The sequence below is a fragment of the Perca flavescens genome, chromosome 23 (genome assembly GCF_004354835.1).
Source record: "Perca flavescens isolate YP-PL-M2 chromosome 23, PFLA_1.0, whole genome shotgun sequence".
Lineage (NCBI taxonomy): Eukaryota > Metazoa > Chordata > Actinopteri > Perciformes > Percidae > Perca > Perca flavescens.
This window is the reverse complement of record NC_041353.1, coordinates 23,475,754-23,491,663: the sequence shown is the minus strand read 5'-3', so window position 1 is coordinate 23,491,663 and position 15,910 is coordinate 23,475,754. Positions and strand designations below refer to the sequence as shown.

The window sequence follows — 15,910 nt, the reverse complement described above, 5'->3', positions numbered from 1 at the left end:
GTATATCTATTCTTCATAACCGGGTGGGATAAATAATTGATAATATTTCTACAAAATAGCTGGCCTTCTTTCCATATCTTGGGGACCCCATTGATAACACTTTCCAGATGTTTCCAGGGCGTCTTCTGAAAGTAAGATAAAAGTTCATCCGAGGGTCTCCTGTTGAGATCTTTGAATACCAGTCATGAATGTTCAGATCAGCTTAAATGCATTTTATATAAAATGGTCAGATAAATAGGATGACAATACACCCTCTTTACCCTTTATTTATCCAGGTGTTATCCCAGGTAAGTCGATTGAGAACAATTTCTCATTTTGCAACGACGACCTGTGTCGTCTCAGAATCCACCTTATAGAATCAATCCTAATAACCAATATAAGTAGCAGGGGTGTTTGATTTGTTTTGACTTTTTAATCTCTATTTTCTGAAACATCTGGTGGATTGTTCTGGATATTTCCACCGGGATGATTCACCGGTGTTGCAATTTCTCCATACTGCATGTAAATAAAGACAGAGAAGTGTTTAGAGTATTAACAAAAGTGGTTCAGAGTGAGAGATTTTTCAGCTAGCTAGCTAGCTCTTTTGTCTTAAGTGACATTGCTAGGGATAAAACAAGCTATGAACCACCTTGGGCTTTTAATAAATTGTTACAGACATTTTCCCATATTTTCTTAGATCTATAGACCAATCTCTCTTAGTTATTGTTTAATAGAACTTCCAGCCTGAGAGCCCCCCACACAGTACTTGTCCTATATATAACAGCCTAGATCTAAATATTACCTGTGCTTTTGGCAAGCCCTTATCTTCACACCACTTGTTGAAGTGATTCTGGCAGCCTCCACACTCTGGTCATCAGTCTTCTTACTGTAAACCCCAATCAGCTGCTCAGAAAAGCATGCTGGGAGAAGCTTGGACACCTGACAAGAATGACCGCAGCATAGAGTTGAGAATAATGACATAACAGAGACTGCCTTATGGAGTGATTGATTTAGTTCTGACCTGGTCTCTGGTGATGTTGAATGCTTTGTCAGGATTTCTCTTGTTGTAGAAATACACATTATTGATGGGGTCCTTGTCTTTCATTCCATAGTCAAAAGTAGTGACCTGAGCGAGGAGGGGGAGAAAGAAGTCTGTTTCTATATTCCCAGGTAAATTATCCCAATGGTGGGAAAGCAACATCTTACAAATTAAATGATAATCAACAAACCTAAGATTTAAAAAAGTGAAGTAAAGGAATTAGACTAAAAACTCACAAGAACTACAAAGTCCTCTGCTGTCAGCGTGACACCCTATCGCCCCCGTCAGGGACGGCTGCAGCTAATTCCCTTTCCCAATGGCGTTTCCTCTCCTTGGGGAGGGAGGAGAAAGGGAGAGAAGTGTGAGGGACATGATATTTAAAATGTATTCAAATGGAGCTGCTCCAAAACTTTCTTCAGCGTGTATAAATCTTAAAACACCAGACTAGTGAGTCCTGGTGTGGTTGTTTTCTGATACAAAAGTTTGCGCCAGCCTGCAGTCTAACTGACATTTGATCCTATGATTTTGTTCACACTGCTATCACATTCTCTGATCTTCATCATCTAATCTTGATCTTTTGTAGTAGCCCCATGAAATCCATGTACAATACCTCCAGAGGCACTGTAAAATGATAGAAAACAGAAGAAAAACAAAACAACGTGCACTTATCAACCACAAGATGACCCTAACATCAAGCTCTGTTATAACAAAATCTAATCTTAACAATACATTTTCAATAGGCATTTCTGATGACAATATTCAGTGTTATCATAGCCACGGTGAAATAGATAAGGTGTTAAAGTGAAGTTAAATGTAATACAGGCACACAGAGACATAGTTCACACCTCTGTGGGTTTCTCTGGCTGTCTGAAGCTGTCGAGGGTTCCAGAGATGGCTTCAGATAGAATCCGACATGCCTCAGCCGTCTCCCTAGTGAAGGGGTTGAGTATTGGTTCCAGATCATGATCTACAGGACAAACAGAGTCAAACACAAACCAAAGAAAAGGTCAAAAAAACATTCATGGGATTTCACAAATAAACAATTGATACTGTAAACTGAGATGCTCACGTTATTTCTTTTAACGCGTTAAAAGAAATAACGCAGATTAATCCATTCCATATTTGTTTGACCCGGAGCCGTTCTAGCTACCATTCGACTGTAAAAGGAAGGAGGGAGATGAGAATGTGCTGCCTGGATCATTGATTGAAATTGATGATTTACTTGTAGTAATCTTCTTAATCTGGTGCCCCTGATTGTCTTCTCTCTGATGCTCTGAGACAGGCGAAACAGGCAACACAAACACCGCTCCACGGACGCTAGTTAACACTATTCTCGACAGCAACTAACATTAGCCTACCGCTAGCTAGTAGCTGGATCAAAAACGTTAAAATGCTAACAGCTAACGCTAAACGGGTGTGAGGTTTGACTGTGTTTCACTGTAGAGGATTCCAACACCGAGATATAACCGTTGTCTTAATACATTCATGGATATAACCATAGATATAGACCATGTGTTCATATGTTCTATATGGATATAACCATAGATATAGAACATGTGTTCATATGTTCTATATGGATATAACAGTCTGCAGCTGCCGTTGTCGGAAAAACAACACAGACGGTACGTTCAACGAAGCTGGGAAACTACAGCCTCGTGTTGCATTCGTAGTTGTTGTTAAACGTCCTTTTCCCATCTGGTGGTTGTTTTTGTTGTTCAACAGCAATTTACTAGTGAAATAAGTTATTTTTTTTGTTGTTCAACAGCAATTTACTAGTGAAATAAGTTATTGTTATAGTTATTACATTATTATTAAATCATTTAATTTGACCATATGGCCTTAGTAATAAACAAGCTGTTCTTTAATGTCGCCAACTGCTGTTTAGTACCCTTCTTTTTTTTCATTTTTTTTTAAACTTTCTTAAAAAGTATAGCTTCAGGCACCGTTAATTATGTATGCAATTAATTTCGATTAATTAATCACAGAGTATGTAATTAATTTGATTACATTTTTTTATCAATTGACAGCCCTAGTAATTATATAAAACTTTTGTTCCTTCATTCATGAAAGCTATCTCAATCTTGCATGTATATTTATCATTACAACGTTGTTACTTACAGAATTGGGTGCCATTCATCATTTATATGTACATAATCAAAACGGGATGTCTTCAAAACTTCAGCAAGTGGCTTTTACTCCCAATGTACCATTTACTAAACACCTCCACCAAACACCAACAACAGCTTTTGTTACCATCCTGTCTGGCTTGATCCAATTCCTCTTTCCAACCGTTAATCTTCTCCTGAAGGAGGGAGGAGAAAAGGTGAGAGACATAAGATTTAAAATGCCTTCCATCTTGACAACTCACAGTAAAAGTACTTCCACATAACTTTATTTTTCAGTTATGGCTCTCTGTCCACACTCTTCAGAGTGTATGAATCTTAGCTCACCAGATATATGTAAATATCAACAACTATATTGTGACTCTGGCTGTATTAAGGGAGCAGGAGGGGACTGGCAGCGTAACCAGCAGTGTCTGTAGTCCAGTCACAGACGGGACTCTATGGCAGCAAAGTTAGAGGACAACTAGTCATCTCGATCTAATCAGACAACAACGTAGCAACCATAAAAAGCAAAAAGTAATTAATAGTAGTTAACAATTGTTTAACAAAAAAAAGACTATTTTTCATTGACTTTTTCACTGTGGGTAGGGGTCTCTATGAAAATGACCTGGAAAAGCTAATGTGGACGCAAGTCATTTTCACACAAAACTGTAGATGTAGTCCAAGCAACATTTGATCCTATGATTTTGTTTCCACTGCTATCACATCCTCAATGTACAATAATAGAGACAACAGTAACAAGCAATGTGCACTTATCAACCACAAAAGGAGCACATCAGCTATGTTATATCAAAACCTGTTTTTATAATATTCAGTGTTATCATAGCCTCAGTAAGAATATACAGTATAATGTGTCAAACAGAAGTGTGATGTAATACAGGTACACAAAGACTTTAATGCACACCCTGGTTGGGACTTGTCTAGGCTTGGTTTCACCCAGAAACCTGTAGTGATCTCGAGAGATGATCCTTTCTAGTATCTTCCTTGCCTCAGCCAGATCCGCGGAAGAAGAGTTGGGGACCTTTGCTTCATCCAGCTCGAGTATTTGTTCAAACACATGATCTATAGAACAAACCGAGTGAAAGATAGCTGAGTTAAAACCATACACTCTATAGACTAAACCAAAGAAAAGGTCACAAATTCATTCATAGTGTTTTACAAATAAATAATTGATTGTAAACAGAGGCATAACTCAAAGAATTAAGCAATATAAACAGGCCTATACTATGGAATTACTTCATTAATTCTGTTCTTGAAAATGTATGATTATTCGAATAAACTACTACTACCATAAAATTAATTTTATCTAAACAATTTTGATAAAAGTTAGCTCAATCTGGCATGTATATCACCTATTATAACTTTATTATTTACAGGACCGGTATCATGTACATTATATATAATGGACGCCTTCTAAACTCCAGCAAGTTGCTTCTACTCCTATTTGATAAGATAAGATAAGATAAGAAAAACTTTATTGTCTGTCCCGAGTAACAGACATTTTTCTTTGACAGGGCAGGCTCAAATGACATGAAATACATAAGAACATGAAAGATACATATAGAAAGAGGATAAAAACATTGCCTGTGCAGACGTTCAAAATGCAAAAACAGTGCAAGAAGAAGCTGAGTGGAGCTGTTGGATGATGTCTATGTTTGGCTGTTCAGTGTGCTGATGGCAGTGGGAATGAAGGAGTTTTATATATGTTTTTCCTGAGACTAATGGGATCTATAGTGTCGACCTGATGGCAGTAACTGAAAGGATGGGTGAAGGAGGTGTATGATTACAGTGGCTTTCCTGAGTACTGTCCAGGTGTGAAGTTCTGTTAGGGGGGTTGTGGGGGAGCCTATTGGTGCGTTCTTTTTGTCCACCAAAGTCGATTTACGAGTTGTTTTCGGAGTTACTGAACGGAAGTTGCAAAAGAACGCCACCGAGGTCGTATATACAACTCGGGTTGTTGTCTGAACTCAGAGGACCCCGAGTTCACTTTCAAAGATGGCTACGTCGTGTATCACACGTAGTAAACATTGTGGTTTTCTACCATTTTAAGCACTTTTGTCTTTGTTGTAACCAAATGAAGAAGTGGTACACATAGCACTGTATACTGCTACCTATAGGCATGTTGCTACAGTCTTATTAGGAGTTAAACATAGTGCTGTATACTGCTACCTATAGACATGTCTCTACAGTCTTATTAGGAGTTAAATGCCGCCTGATTAGTTATTTTGTAGCTCGTGCAGCTGAAATTGGCTAGAGACGCTCGGTTGCTATATGACAACAATGGCTTTAAGCAGAGCTTTGAGCAGAAAGCAGAGCAGTAGCCTAACGTTAACGTTAATCAAAACGTAATTTTCATGTATCAAACTGTGTAATGTATGTGTGTAATATGTCAATAACTGGGTGAATAGAATCCTAAATGTTACAAAAAATGTTACAAAAATCCATCTTTTTTCCGACTCGTAGTATTGTGTGACAAAAAGAACGCAACAACCCGCGGTTATTCGTTTTCCGACATGGATGTGACGTCACACTTGAGCTACTAGTCGCGATTACAAGACAAAAAGAACGCACCATATTATCTTGCTGGCCTGATTTGTGATTTGTGACTATTTGTTAAATCAAATAGCCCAATTATAGCTAACTAAAAGTAACTAGGAACAGAAAGTTCAGGATTTCTCCACGTTCTAAAGCGAGACGTACATGGAGCTAAAGTAAAAGCATTGCTAGCATGTAGAGTTTGGAGGGTTGTGTCTTTTATTTAGCCTTTAGGATATATCATTAACTTTTCCAAAATGTTCCTTATTATATTTCAGGACTAACTAGCTCTACACTGCAACACTGTTTCTACGTCTTCATAGATAGATGATTAAAACTTGACAAAAATATCCTATTATGGTCGACTGATGGCCAAGGTTTTGATATATAGTTCCTTTGCTCCTTGCTAATCCATTTGTATGCTAGCATCACCAAAACTAGTGTGCTTTTTGCCAAAGTGGTACAACCGTGGCCTCAATAGTTGATCTCCTTGTGTGCAGGTAAGCAATCAAAATCCTTAGAATAATTCAGAAAAATGTTTTTAATGTTAAAACACAAGCTCACAGCACACAGTGGTATCTACAGACCTGTCAGCTTGGTGTAGGCCTCCATGTCATCTATGGCTGTAGAGAGAGTGAACTCTTTCCCTCTTGAGCCTTTAATCTTGATATGCTCGTCTGCTTTTACAAAGGCCTCTGCGATCCTGGATGACCATACCCAACATATTATTACTTTTATGCATATTAGAATATAGAGTGAATTATGAAGCAAATGAAATAAACTGCATCAGAAGAAGATAATTGTTGTTAGAGGCCCAACGTGGGAAGGTTAGCTACTCACATATACTCTATGATCTTGTTCACTTTGTGCTGGTAGGCTCTTCTGTGGAGACAGTTCCTGGTGTAGAACATGTCATACAGATTGCCCACCTCCTGTTTAGAGGATTGTCTATAGTTTAGACACAACTAATAAGGCAAGGCAGCTTTATTTATTCAGCACATTTCAACAACAAGACAATTCAAAGTGATTTACATAAAATATTTACGGTGGCCAACAAATGCACTGCGACTTAATGAAATACAAGCAAATTAAGAAAACATCATTAATTTGACAACACATGTGTAGCATTTAGCAAATGTGCTGCAAATACACACAATACAATCAAATACACAGACACGCTGCAAATACACAAACGATGAAAAAAGAAAAGCACACAAATCTAAAAAAGAGAACTATTTTATTGGCTCAGGTCACAGGTGATACCCAATCAGCAGAGACGTGTCTGTAATAAAAAGGCAGAGCGCTCTCTCCACCTGGGGTCATAAATCAAGCTGTTCCACTTAGCGCTCCCCCTTGAGGCCTGGAAAACTTGTGTAATCTGGTTGCAGCAGGGTTTTATTTGCATTTGTTTTCGGGGATTGCGTGCTTTTCTTTTTGCATTGTTTCTGTATTTGCAGCGTGTTTGTGTATTTGGTTGTAGTGTGTATTTGCAGCGTGTTTGTGTATTTGCAGCATGTTTGTGTATTTGCAGCTTAGTTTGCTAAATGCTGCGCATGTGTTGTCAAATGAATGAAGATGTTTTCTTAATTCGGTGCGTTTCATTAAGTTGCGGTGCATTTGCCCCTGTCAATATTAATGAGCAGTTGAAACAATTAAAAATCTTTATTAAAGAGAATATAAAATAGAATATAATAAGACTGGAATAGAATAAAAGCATGAAGATAAGATAAATAGATGTTGTTTTAAAACTGGATTTAACAAAAGCAGGAATAACGATGTCAGCACCTTGTCTCTACTGCAGATGTGATTCAGCCCGTCTTTTTTCACTTTAATCACTCTGGCAAACTGTATGAAGCGGAGATGGTCAAAGTTGTTCTTCATGCCCAGGTGGTAGCAGTCCCTGAGAAGAGACAGAGTGAAGAAATGGGTAATGTAACTTCTTACTTTAAACTAATCAAAGATACCTGGAGGATGCTACATATTTATATAATCAGGATCAGGATAATAATCAGGATCAGGAGATTATTATAAATGTTCAGGAGAAAATAATCCATAGTAGTTTATCACTCTGCATCAAGCTCTACAGTAGCTGTTCAACAAGCCCCACCTGGCAAAGTAGTCAAACTTGTCCACATCAATGCCGTTGCTTTTGTTGGCCACGATTTCAAACAGGAAGAATTTGTCCTCTGTCCGACCAATCTTTGACCACTGTGGAGATGAGAGCATATTAATGGCATTATAATCAATGATGATGATGATACTGACTGATTTCACTAAATTCACACAGGCAGGACTGACCTGGACTTCTGTAGGGTCCTTCAGTCCTTCAATCAACTTTTTGATGAAATTCAAGTCATCATCAGTCAGACCATACTTATTCTTCATCTCCAGCTCCAGCTTTTTATTATTAGATTCCACCAGGTGGTGAAACATCTTTACAGAGTTGTCTTCATGCTAAAAGATACACATGATTAATGTTATTATGAGACTTTAATAAAAATACACAAAAAGTAAAGTAAAGAAAAAAAAAATAAAAAAAAAGCTCTTATGATCCTCTGCTATTCTGGCTCTTTTGCCCTTTTTTTCCATGTCAGCCTGTATAGCCTTTTCTCCTCAACTGAACTCCAGATGGAGTAGTGAAACAGAAAAGACTTCTCATGATCCTCTCAAGCCTGAGCCGTGTTGGTCCAAAGTTCTTCTAGCTGAAAGAACCAGACCGTCTGACACTGAACCAGCAGAGACCCAGAACCTCTCTCTTCTCTCCTGTGTGAGCCCAACTTCTGCCTAAACACTGAACATTCTGCTGTTCACAGTCTCTAGGTAATATGAGTACATGCAATTTTAGTGGTACCAAATATATGAATCACAAGTGTACATACCACCAGCCCTCCATAGATTTGGTTTCTACAAAAGATTAATGATACACATACATATAACAATAAACACAAGAATACTCATTTAATGTTAACCTACATTTTAATTGCACATCACTGCACATCAATAATATCGCAAAATGCCAGGAATGCCACAGCTAATTGTTATTAAGGGATTAGTTTTATATTTTATGAAATACAACAAGATACAGAAGTTTAATTACTGAGCTGGTAGGCAGGTTTTGGCTAGGCTAGCTGTTTCTATTGGCTTCCAGTGTTTATGCTAAGCTAAGATACTGGCTGATGGCAGTGTTGGGAAAGCTATTTTCAAAGCTTTGCAAGCTCCCAATTACTTCACACTGGAAGAAGTTGGACTCCAGCAAAGCTAGGGAGGAATCTAGTTAACTAAAGTCAATTAAACTACTTTGTTAAAACAGAAGAGACATTGACAATGTACATGAAATACAACATTTAACAAAACATAAAACACAAAAGTGAGTTGTTTATTGCAACAAGTGCCCCCTTGTTCCCAGGTCATGTTCAAGTTCAGTTTTACAAGTTGTACTATTAATATGTATTTATTATCTATTATTCAGGTCTATTATTGTTTTATTATATTTATCTATTTATCTTCATTATTATTGCCGTGTCTACCACAATTATTCCATCCCACCCTACTAAGGTTCACTAAACATGAAAAAAACAAGGACTGAGGTATGTGCTGGCACAGATCAACGATTAATTTGATTAATGATTAAATCATTTTTCATTTTGGCTCACAAACAAACAAGCCAGCAACATTACATTGGCACTTTTGTTTTGCTGCAACCTTGACTGCTAAACACAAACCTGTTGTTCATGTCTTTGCTAATTAGTTCCTGTTTGTTTTCAAATTATTTTCTACCTTAATGCAGGCCCTGGCTGGTGGGTTATTATATCACACATCAGACAACAAAAATAATTTCTTACCTTCCACTCATTTTCTGGTTGTACTTTGGGTATGAACATTTTATCATACAGATGGGAAAAGGGTCCATGTCCTAGATATGGAGAAATAAATATAAATGAACCTAATGATGATTGTATGCAAAGTGAACTGAGGTAAAGTGAAGTGAACCGTATGTAGATCTAGTAAATCTTACAGGCCTGTTTTGGGTTTTCTGTTGATGCAAATTCAACATTTCTTCCATGTTTGTTTGTTTTCATTTTGTCACCATTATTTTCCTTCAAAGCAACAACATAATGGAAGTCATGCCAAGTCATGTCGTTAAAACAATACTCGCCAATTTTGCAAAGCAAATTTTAACAGAATTTAGGTCCGTCTGTGGCTGCAGGACCTGGACCTCACCGCCAGTGTTTCAGTTTAACTGTTAAAAAGTATTTAGATAATTAAAATGTATTTATTTAGAAGCTAAGGCTAGGCTGGTTTGTTGGTTAGTTAGCTAATGCTAGCTTGCTATTCCACCAAGCTTCCATGCTACATAAATAAGCCAGACAGAGTTGTCTCTCATCTGGTGATAGAAACCCTGCTTCCCTGTTCCGTTGGCTCAGAGCTCCACAGTCTAAGTCCACAGGTACACATTAGTTTTACACCAAATGTATCACCAAAAGTGTTGCAAAAGTCGAGGCACGCAGATTCCTCACTTGGTGATGCGAGAGATCACATATGTGAGGTTGCAGTGACAGATTCGAGAGGTTGTAATCACTGAGTTGTGGTTATGATGGAAAATGAACTTGAGTAAAAAACAGTATACAAGTAAATGTTGCATTGCAAGTTTGCAGCTGTCAGTGTGTTCATGTAAATATCAATTGGTGTGTGAACATTTTCTACAAGTGTAAATTTCAAATTACACCAAATTACACCATTACACCATTACACCAACCACCACCATCAAGTGATGTTGCCTGTTGCCAATCGGTTCGAATAGTATTTTGTGGCTCAGTAATAACCATTTAACTAACAAACTAAAGAGTTTCACCCAGGAGTGTTTTAATCTAAACCACCCTGTACCCGTCTCAAAGTCACCTATTTTCAGCTAAACACATTTAGTAATTGCCGCTGATACAACCGAGCTGTGACGAAGGTCCCTAGCCCGCGTCACGAAGCAGCTAACTGAGGATTTCCACCAATTGCATTCGTCATTTGTTGCAGCACGGCTGTGGCCATGACTGACAGCTGTAGTCACGAGGATCCACAAGTAGTGTTATGGTTTTGGTGTTTTGTCTTATTTTGGTAGTCTGTTTTCTGTGTCGTATTTTGCTCAGTTTCCTGTTTTATTTTGTAGTCTCTGGTTTTCTGCATAGACAGTATATAATGGACCAATAGACCCCGTTGCTCTGGACGGAGACCAGTGAAGGCTATTAGAAGCACTTTTCCGGTGATGGCCAGCTTTACTGCGCAGCCTCCAACTGAGAGAATGTGACGTGAGCAACGTGTCTGAAAGTTGTAAGTCTTCTGGTAGCTGTGCCAAGAGAAATCTCAATCATTCCCAATCTTACAGATACGGAGACTGTAGGTGTATGTAAGGAGATAACATAGACACAGGCTAATTATTGATCACTAACCTGCTAGTTAACATTAGTAATTAAACCTAAACATCTCATGTAAGTCGAAACTGCCTGCGAGCTTCTCCTGTACTATACGGTAATTCCTCTACTATGCGACAGTAAGTCACTTGGTTATGACACAATCGTTAGCCTATTTTTACAAAAACGTCTGCTACGGAGACATAACGTGAGGTACAAGGTAATGAAGCCTTTTATACATTGTCGTGTTTCTTTGGAACTAAACAACGGACAAATAGACTCTTTAAACGATTCAGATGTAAAGTTATTCGCAGTCAAGTGACGTAAAAAAAAAATGGCGGTCAGCGGAATGCTAACAGGAGGTGATGGCCAGTTAGCAACAAAATGGCGCCACGATGGCTCGAGTTCTGAAGCGAAGCTTACCCCCTTGGTTTTCTGTATTGTCTTGTCTATTTTACTTCCTGTCTTGTGTTTCCCTCCTTTTTTGATTGCTCTACCCAGCCTAATGTGTTTCACCTGTTTCCCAGCCCTTGTGTCACCTGTCTTGTGTTATCTCATTACCCTCTGTATTTAGTCTTTGTGTTTCCCCTTGTCCAGTGTCAGATCATTTTGTGTGTGTATCCAATCGTGTTCAGTCCAGTCTTCTCGTTCGTGAGTTTTGTCAGTTGTTTCTGGATTTCCTTTGTTTTTGATTTTCTGTTCTTTTGTTGCTTCTCTTTAGGACTTTAGCCTGCTTCTTTTGTTTGTATTGCCAGCTGGATTTTTGGACTCTTTTCGTTGTTTCGTACTTTTTTTACTGGATGAATAAATCTCCCATCTCAAACATTCTCCTGCCTGCCTGCCTGCTCTCTGCCTTTGGGTCCTCAACTTCCCGGAACATAACCTAATGATCTGACCACCATGGACCCAGCCGAGGCAGTTAAGTACGAACTCTTTGACCTAACCTTATTTGCGCTGTGGGGAGGTGGAGAATGGTTAGAGGTTGGGAGGCCAAGGAGGCAGTTCTCCAGGCTGCTCGCCAAGACGCCTCCGCTCATCCCTGGCTCCGGAGCTCCTTCCTGGCTCCGGAGCTCCTTCCCGGACTGGATTCAAGACTTCCTGGAGTCTCCTAGCGGTGAGCCCAAACACCGCTCTGCGCACCCCCAAGTTACCTTCCCAGTGCTGTCTAGTGTCCCCAGGCCGACCAGTGCCCACAAACTGACTTCTGTTCTCGAGCTGAAGTGCAACCCTTCTGTTCCCGAGCTGACGTGCAGCTCTCCTGACCCTGGGCTGACGTGCAGCTCTCCTGACCCTAGGCTAGCTAGCAGCCTCTCTGCGTCCCGGCTAGCCAGCCACCACCCTAAGTCACAGCTAGCTAGCAGTCCCCCTGAATCCAGGCTAGCTAGCAACCTCTCAGAGCCCCAGCTAGCTAGCAACCTCTCAGAGCCCCAGCTAGCTAGCAACCTTTCAGAGCCCCAGCTAGCTAGCAACCTCCCTGAATCTAGGCTAGCTAGCAACCTCTCAGAGGCCCAGCAAGCTAGCAAACTCTCAGAGCCCCAGCTAGTTAGCAACCTCCCAGATCCCAGGCTAGCTAGCAGCCTCCCTCATTCCCCGCTAGCTAGCAGCCCCCCTGACTCCAGGCTAGCTAGCAGCCTTTCTGAGCCCCGGCTACCTAACAGCCTCCCTAGTGTTCCTAGTGTCTCAGAGTTCTCTAGCGTCCCCGAGTTGGCTAGCAGCCGTCCAGAATCCCCTGTCACCGCCCTTAAGACCCTTGAGACCGGACGGCCTCCAGTGGGGATTTGCCTTCGCTGCAGACGTCCTTCAGAGGGGTTTTCCCTTCGCTGTCGGCCGTCAGAGGGGATTTGCCTTCGCTGCCGACCTGCTTGGCCTTTTGATGGGTTTCGCCTTTAGCCTCTAGCCTCCAGAGGGGACTCTCCTTTGCCGACGGCCTCCAGAGGGGACTCTCCTTTGCCGACGGCCGCCAGAGGGGTATCGCCTTCGCCATTTTGTTGCCAAGGCCTCTCGGCCCCCTGTTCCAAGGGGCCCTCTCTGTTCCCTATGGCCTCTCTCTGTTCCCTGTCCCGAGCGGCCCTCTGTTTCCCCCAGGCCTTTCCGGCCCTCCGTTCCCTGTGCTCCCAGAGTACTTTCTGTTCCCTGTGCTCTGTGTCCCAAGTGACTTTTACCCCCAATGACTTTCTGCCTCCCCCAGACTTTTTATTTTATTTTTTTTTGCCCTCCTTGGGTTGTTTTTGGTTCCTCCTTCGCTGCTGTCCGCAGCCCTGGATCCCAGGACCTAACCCTAACCCTGTCCTTGATTTCCCTTGCCCCGAGTGACTCTAGTGACTTCCCTCACCCCTCTGGGGTTGAATTATTTTGACTATTTGGGTCGTGCCTCCTCCAGGCCCCCTCCGCCCTCCCTGGGTTGGTTTTTTGTTGTCCCTCCTCTGTATCCCTCCACCCTTCCTGGTTTGTCTTTTGCTCCTTGGTTTGTTTTTTGGACATCTGGGATCTGTCCCTTGGGGGGTACTGTTATGGTTTTGGTGTTTTGTCTTATTTTGGTAGTCTGTTTTCTGTGTTGTATTTTGCTCAGTTTCCTGTTTTATTTTTTAGTCTCTGGTTTTCTGTCTTGTCTTGTCTATTTTACTTCCTGTCTTGTTTCCCTCCTTTTTTGATTGCTCTACCCAGCCTAATGTGTTTCACCTGTTTCCCAGCCCTTGTGTCACCTGTCTTGTGTTATCTCATTACCCTCTGTATTTAGTCTTTGTGTTTCCCCTTGTCCAGTGTCAGATCATTTTGTGTGTGTATATCCAATCGTGCTCAGTCCAGTCTCCTCGTCCGTGAGTTTTGTCAGTTGTTTCTGGATTTCCTTGTTTTTGATTTTCTGTTCTTTTGTTGCTTCTCTTTAGGACTTTAGCCTGCTTCTTTTGTTTGTATTGCCAGCTGGATTTTTGGACTCTTTTCGTTGTTTCGTACTTTGTTGTTTACTGGATGAATAATCTCCCATCTCAAATGTTCTCCTGCCTGCCTGCTCTCTGCCTTTGGGTCCTCAACTTCCCGGAACATAACAACAAGATCTCGCGGAAACCTAATGGCTCCACCGCTGTTCCGGAGCGGATCCGCAGACGTTCCGTAGCTGGTGGAAATTGGGCTTAGACAACTAGCACCTGCTGCTCGGCGTCATGGAGCTCGTAGCAGCCAGCGTCACATGACCACCTGGTGTTACGTGACAAGCCGGCAGCCTCCTAATTTTGTAGGAGACATACGCACCTGTTCATGAGAATGTATTGCAAATTCACATGCTGCCTCTCCACCCCTCCCGTGGACTCATGCACTCCTTTCTGTTTTCCATTTACACAGCCAGGCCTGTGTAGGAACACCAGGTTTTTTTTTTTCAGGGCGCACAGAAAATAGAAAGCTAGGTGGCCGTGAGAAGATATTAACTAAATTTGACAAAAAGTGTATTGGATTAGCATGGTTTACTGCACCTTGAATGCCTGCCCTAACCCATCACTGTAGATCAACACTGTTTGTGCATAGCTTCTCCTTTTATTTTATATAGATGTTTGTTTTAGATTAAGTTTATTGTCATTCATACTATTTCACAGGGTAAGTACAGCAGAACCACATTATGTTGCATCCGGCTGACAAATGTAATGAAAAAAATGTTAGTAAAACTAAAAACTAATGTAAACACAGACCTGATATAATGCACACAGGATAAATGCTGAAAACTGAATTTTAATCCCACCCAGTAATAACAATTTAAAACTTATGACATGATGTTATAGTGAAAAGGTGTGTATCACTCACCCAGGTCATGGCAGAGACCAGCAATCTTCACACAAAGGACGTCTCTGTCATCAATGTTGAGTTCCGGCTGCCTTGTACGCAGAGCCTCAACAAGTTGACCTGCCAAGTGCGCCACCCTTTATCACCAGACACAATACACAACAATAAAAAACTCATACAATTACCACACAAGTATTCTGCTAAAAAATGGAAATATGAACTTGTATTATACAGTACCTTTACTGATGTATGCAATGTATTTACTTTGGTTTTATTGATGTTATTGGTGCTTTACTGCAAACTAGTCTTAAATTAATTTAGATTGTGAATACCTTAAGATAAAAACTATTTATCTGATACCATACCAACATACCCAATGGAGTGTTCAAAGCGGTTGTGGGATGCTCCAGGGTAAACAAAGTAGACCCCTCCAAGCTGCTTGATGTTTCTCAGTCTCTGGAACTGAGGTGTGTCGATGATTTTAATGAGAAGTGGGTGTAACTCCACCGTCCCGTGGATGGGATCATTAAACACCTGACAGAACACATAGAACATAAACTCAGTCCAAGTATGACCCAAAAGAGTCCCAGTAAACCCAGGTCCAGTTCTCCTGAGGGTAGCTGTGATCTAGCTAGAGAATGAGAATAGGAAAATGTTCTTTGCATGAGGCCCAATTAGCCCAAATATTAATTTAAAGCTCCAAAGGAATAACATGCTGATGGGACCAATTAGGAGCAGGTAAAACAAATGGAACAAAACTGTGACATCGTCTATTTACCCAAAAGTTTACCAGTAAAAAGACTCCTGAGTGATCAGTGAACTAGTTTTTCTTCATTTTTTCATACTGCAATCTTCCTCATCTTCATTGTTCGTGCCTCCGACGTCTCATCTTTTGATGTAGACCGGCAATAGATTCAACAAAAGATGGTAAACATATACAAACTTGACTTAGTGATTGTGTAGGTTTGCTGTCTATTCTATAAGCTTTTCAGCTTCCCTGTGTTTAGTCTTCCTCATCTCTCCAGTCCTGAAAATGTAGTGTGATGTACGGTTAGGCTCGATATCTT

The 15,910-nt window shown here is 40.6% G+C and overlaps 2 protein-coding genes and 1 long non-coding RNA gene across 3 annotated transcripts in view; 1 reads left to right on the top strand and 2 right to left on the bottom strand.

Moving 5' to 3' along the window:
• LOC114550543 (deoxynucleoside triphosphate triphosphohydrolase SAMHD1-like) overlaps positions 1 to 129 on the top strand; it is a 17,351-nt gene extending 17,222 nt beyond the window's left edge. Inside the window, exon 16 of the mRNA XM_028571353.1 lies at positions 118 to 129. Within this exon, the coding sequence (XP_028427154.1) occupies positions 118 to 129 (12 nt within the window). The remainder of the gene's footprint in view (positions 1 to 117) is intronic.
• A 717-nt stretch (positions 130 to 846) lies between these two features.
• On the bottom strand, positions 847 to 1,290 carry LOC114550281 (uncharacterized). The gene is made up of 3 exons (XR_003691669.1): positions 1,255 to 1,290; positions 1,001 to 1,105; positions 847 to 918 (listed from the first exon to the last, which is right to left on the bottom strand). It is a non-coding gene; the product is annotated as an uncharacterized LOC114550281 (long non-coding RNA).
• A 567-nt stretch (positions 1,291 to 1,857) lies between these two features.
• LOC114550542 (deoxynucleoside triphosphate triphosphohydrolase SAMHD1-like) lies at positions 1,858 to 15,444 on the bottom strand. Its single transcript, XM_028571351.1, has 11 exons — positions 15,217 to 15,444; positions 14,865 to 14,980; positions 9,519 to 9,589; positions 7,975 to 8,130; positions 7,784 to 7,884; positions 7,462 to 7,576; positions 6,517 to 6,608; positions 6,264 to 6,379; positions 4,046 to 4,203; positions 3,272 to 3,320; positions 1,858 to 1,985 (listed from the first exon to the last, which is right to left on the bottom strand). The coding sequence occupies exons 1-11, from the start codon at positions 15,396 to 15,398 to the stop codon at positions 1,858 to 1,860; spliced, it is 1,284 nt and encodes a 427-aa protein (XP_028427152.1). The 5' UTR covers positions 15,399 to 15,444.
• Between the last annotated feature and the right edge of the window lie 466 nt (positions 15,445 to 15,910).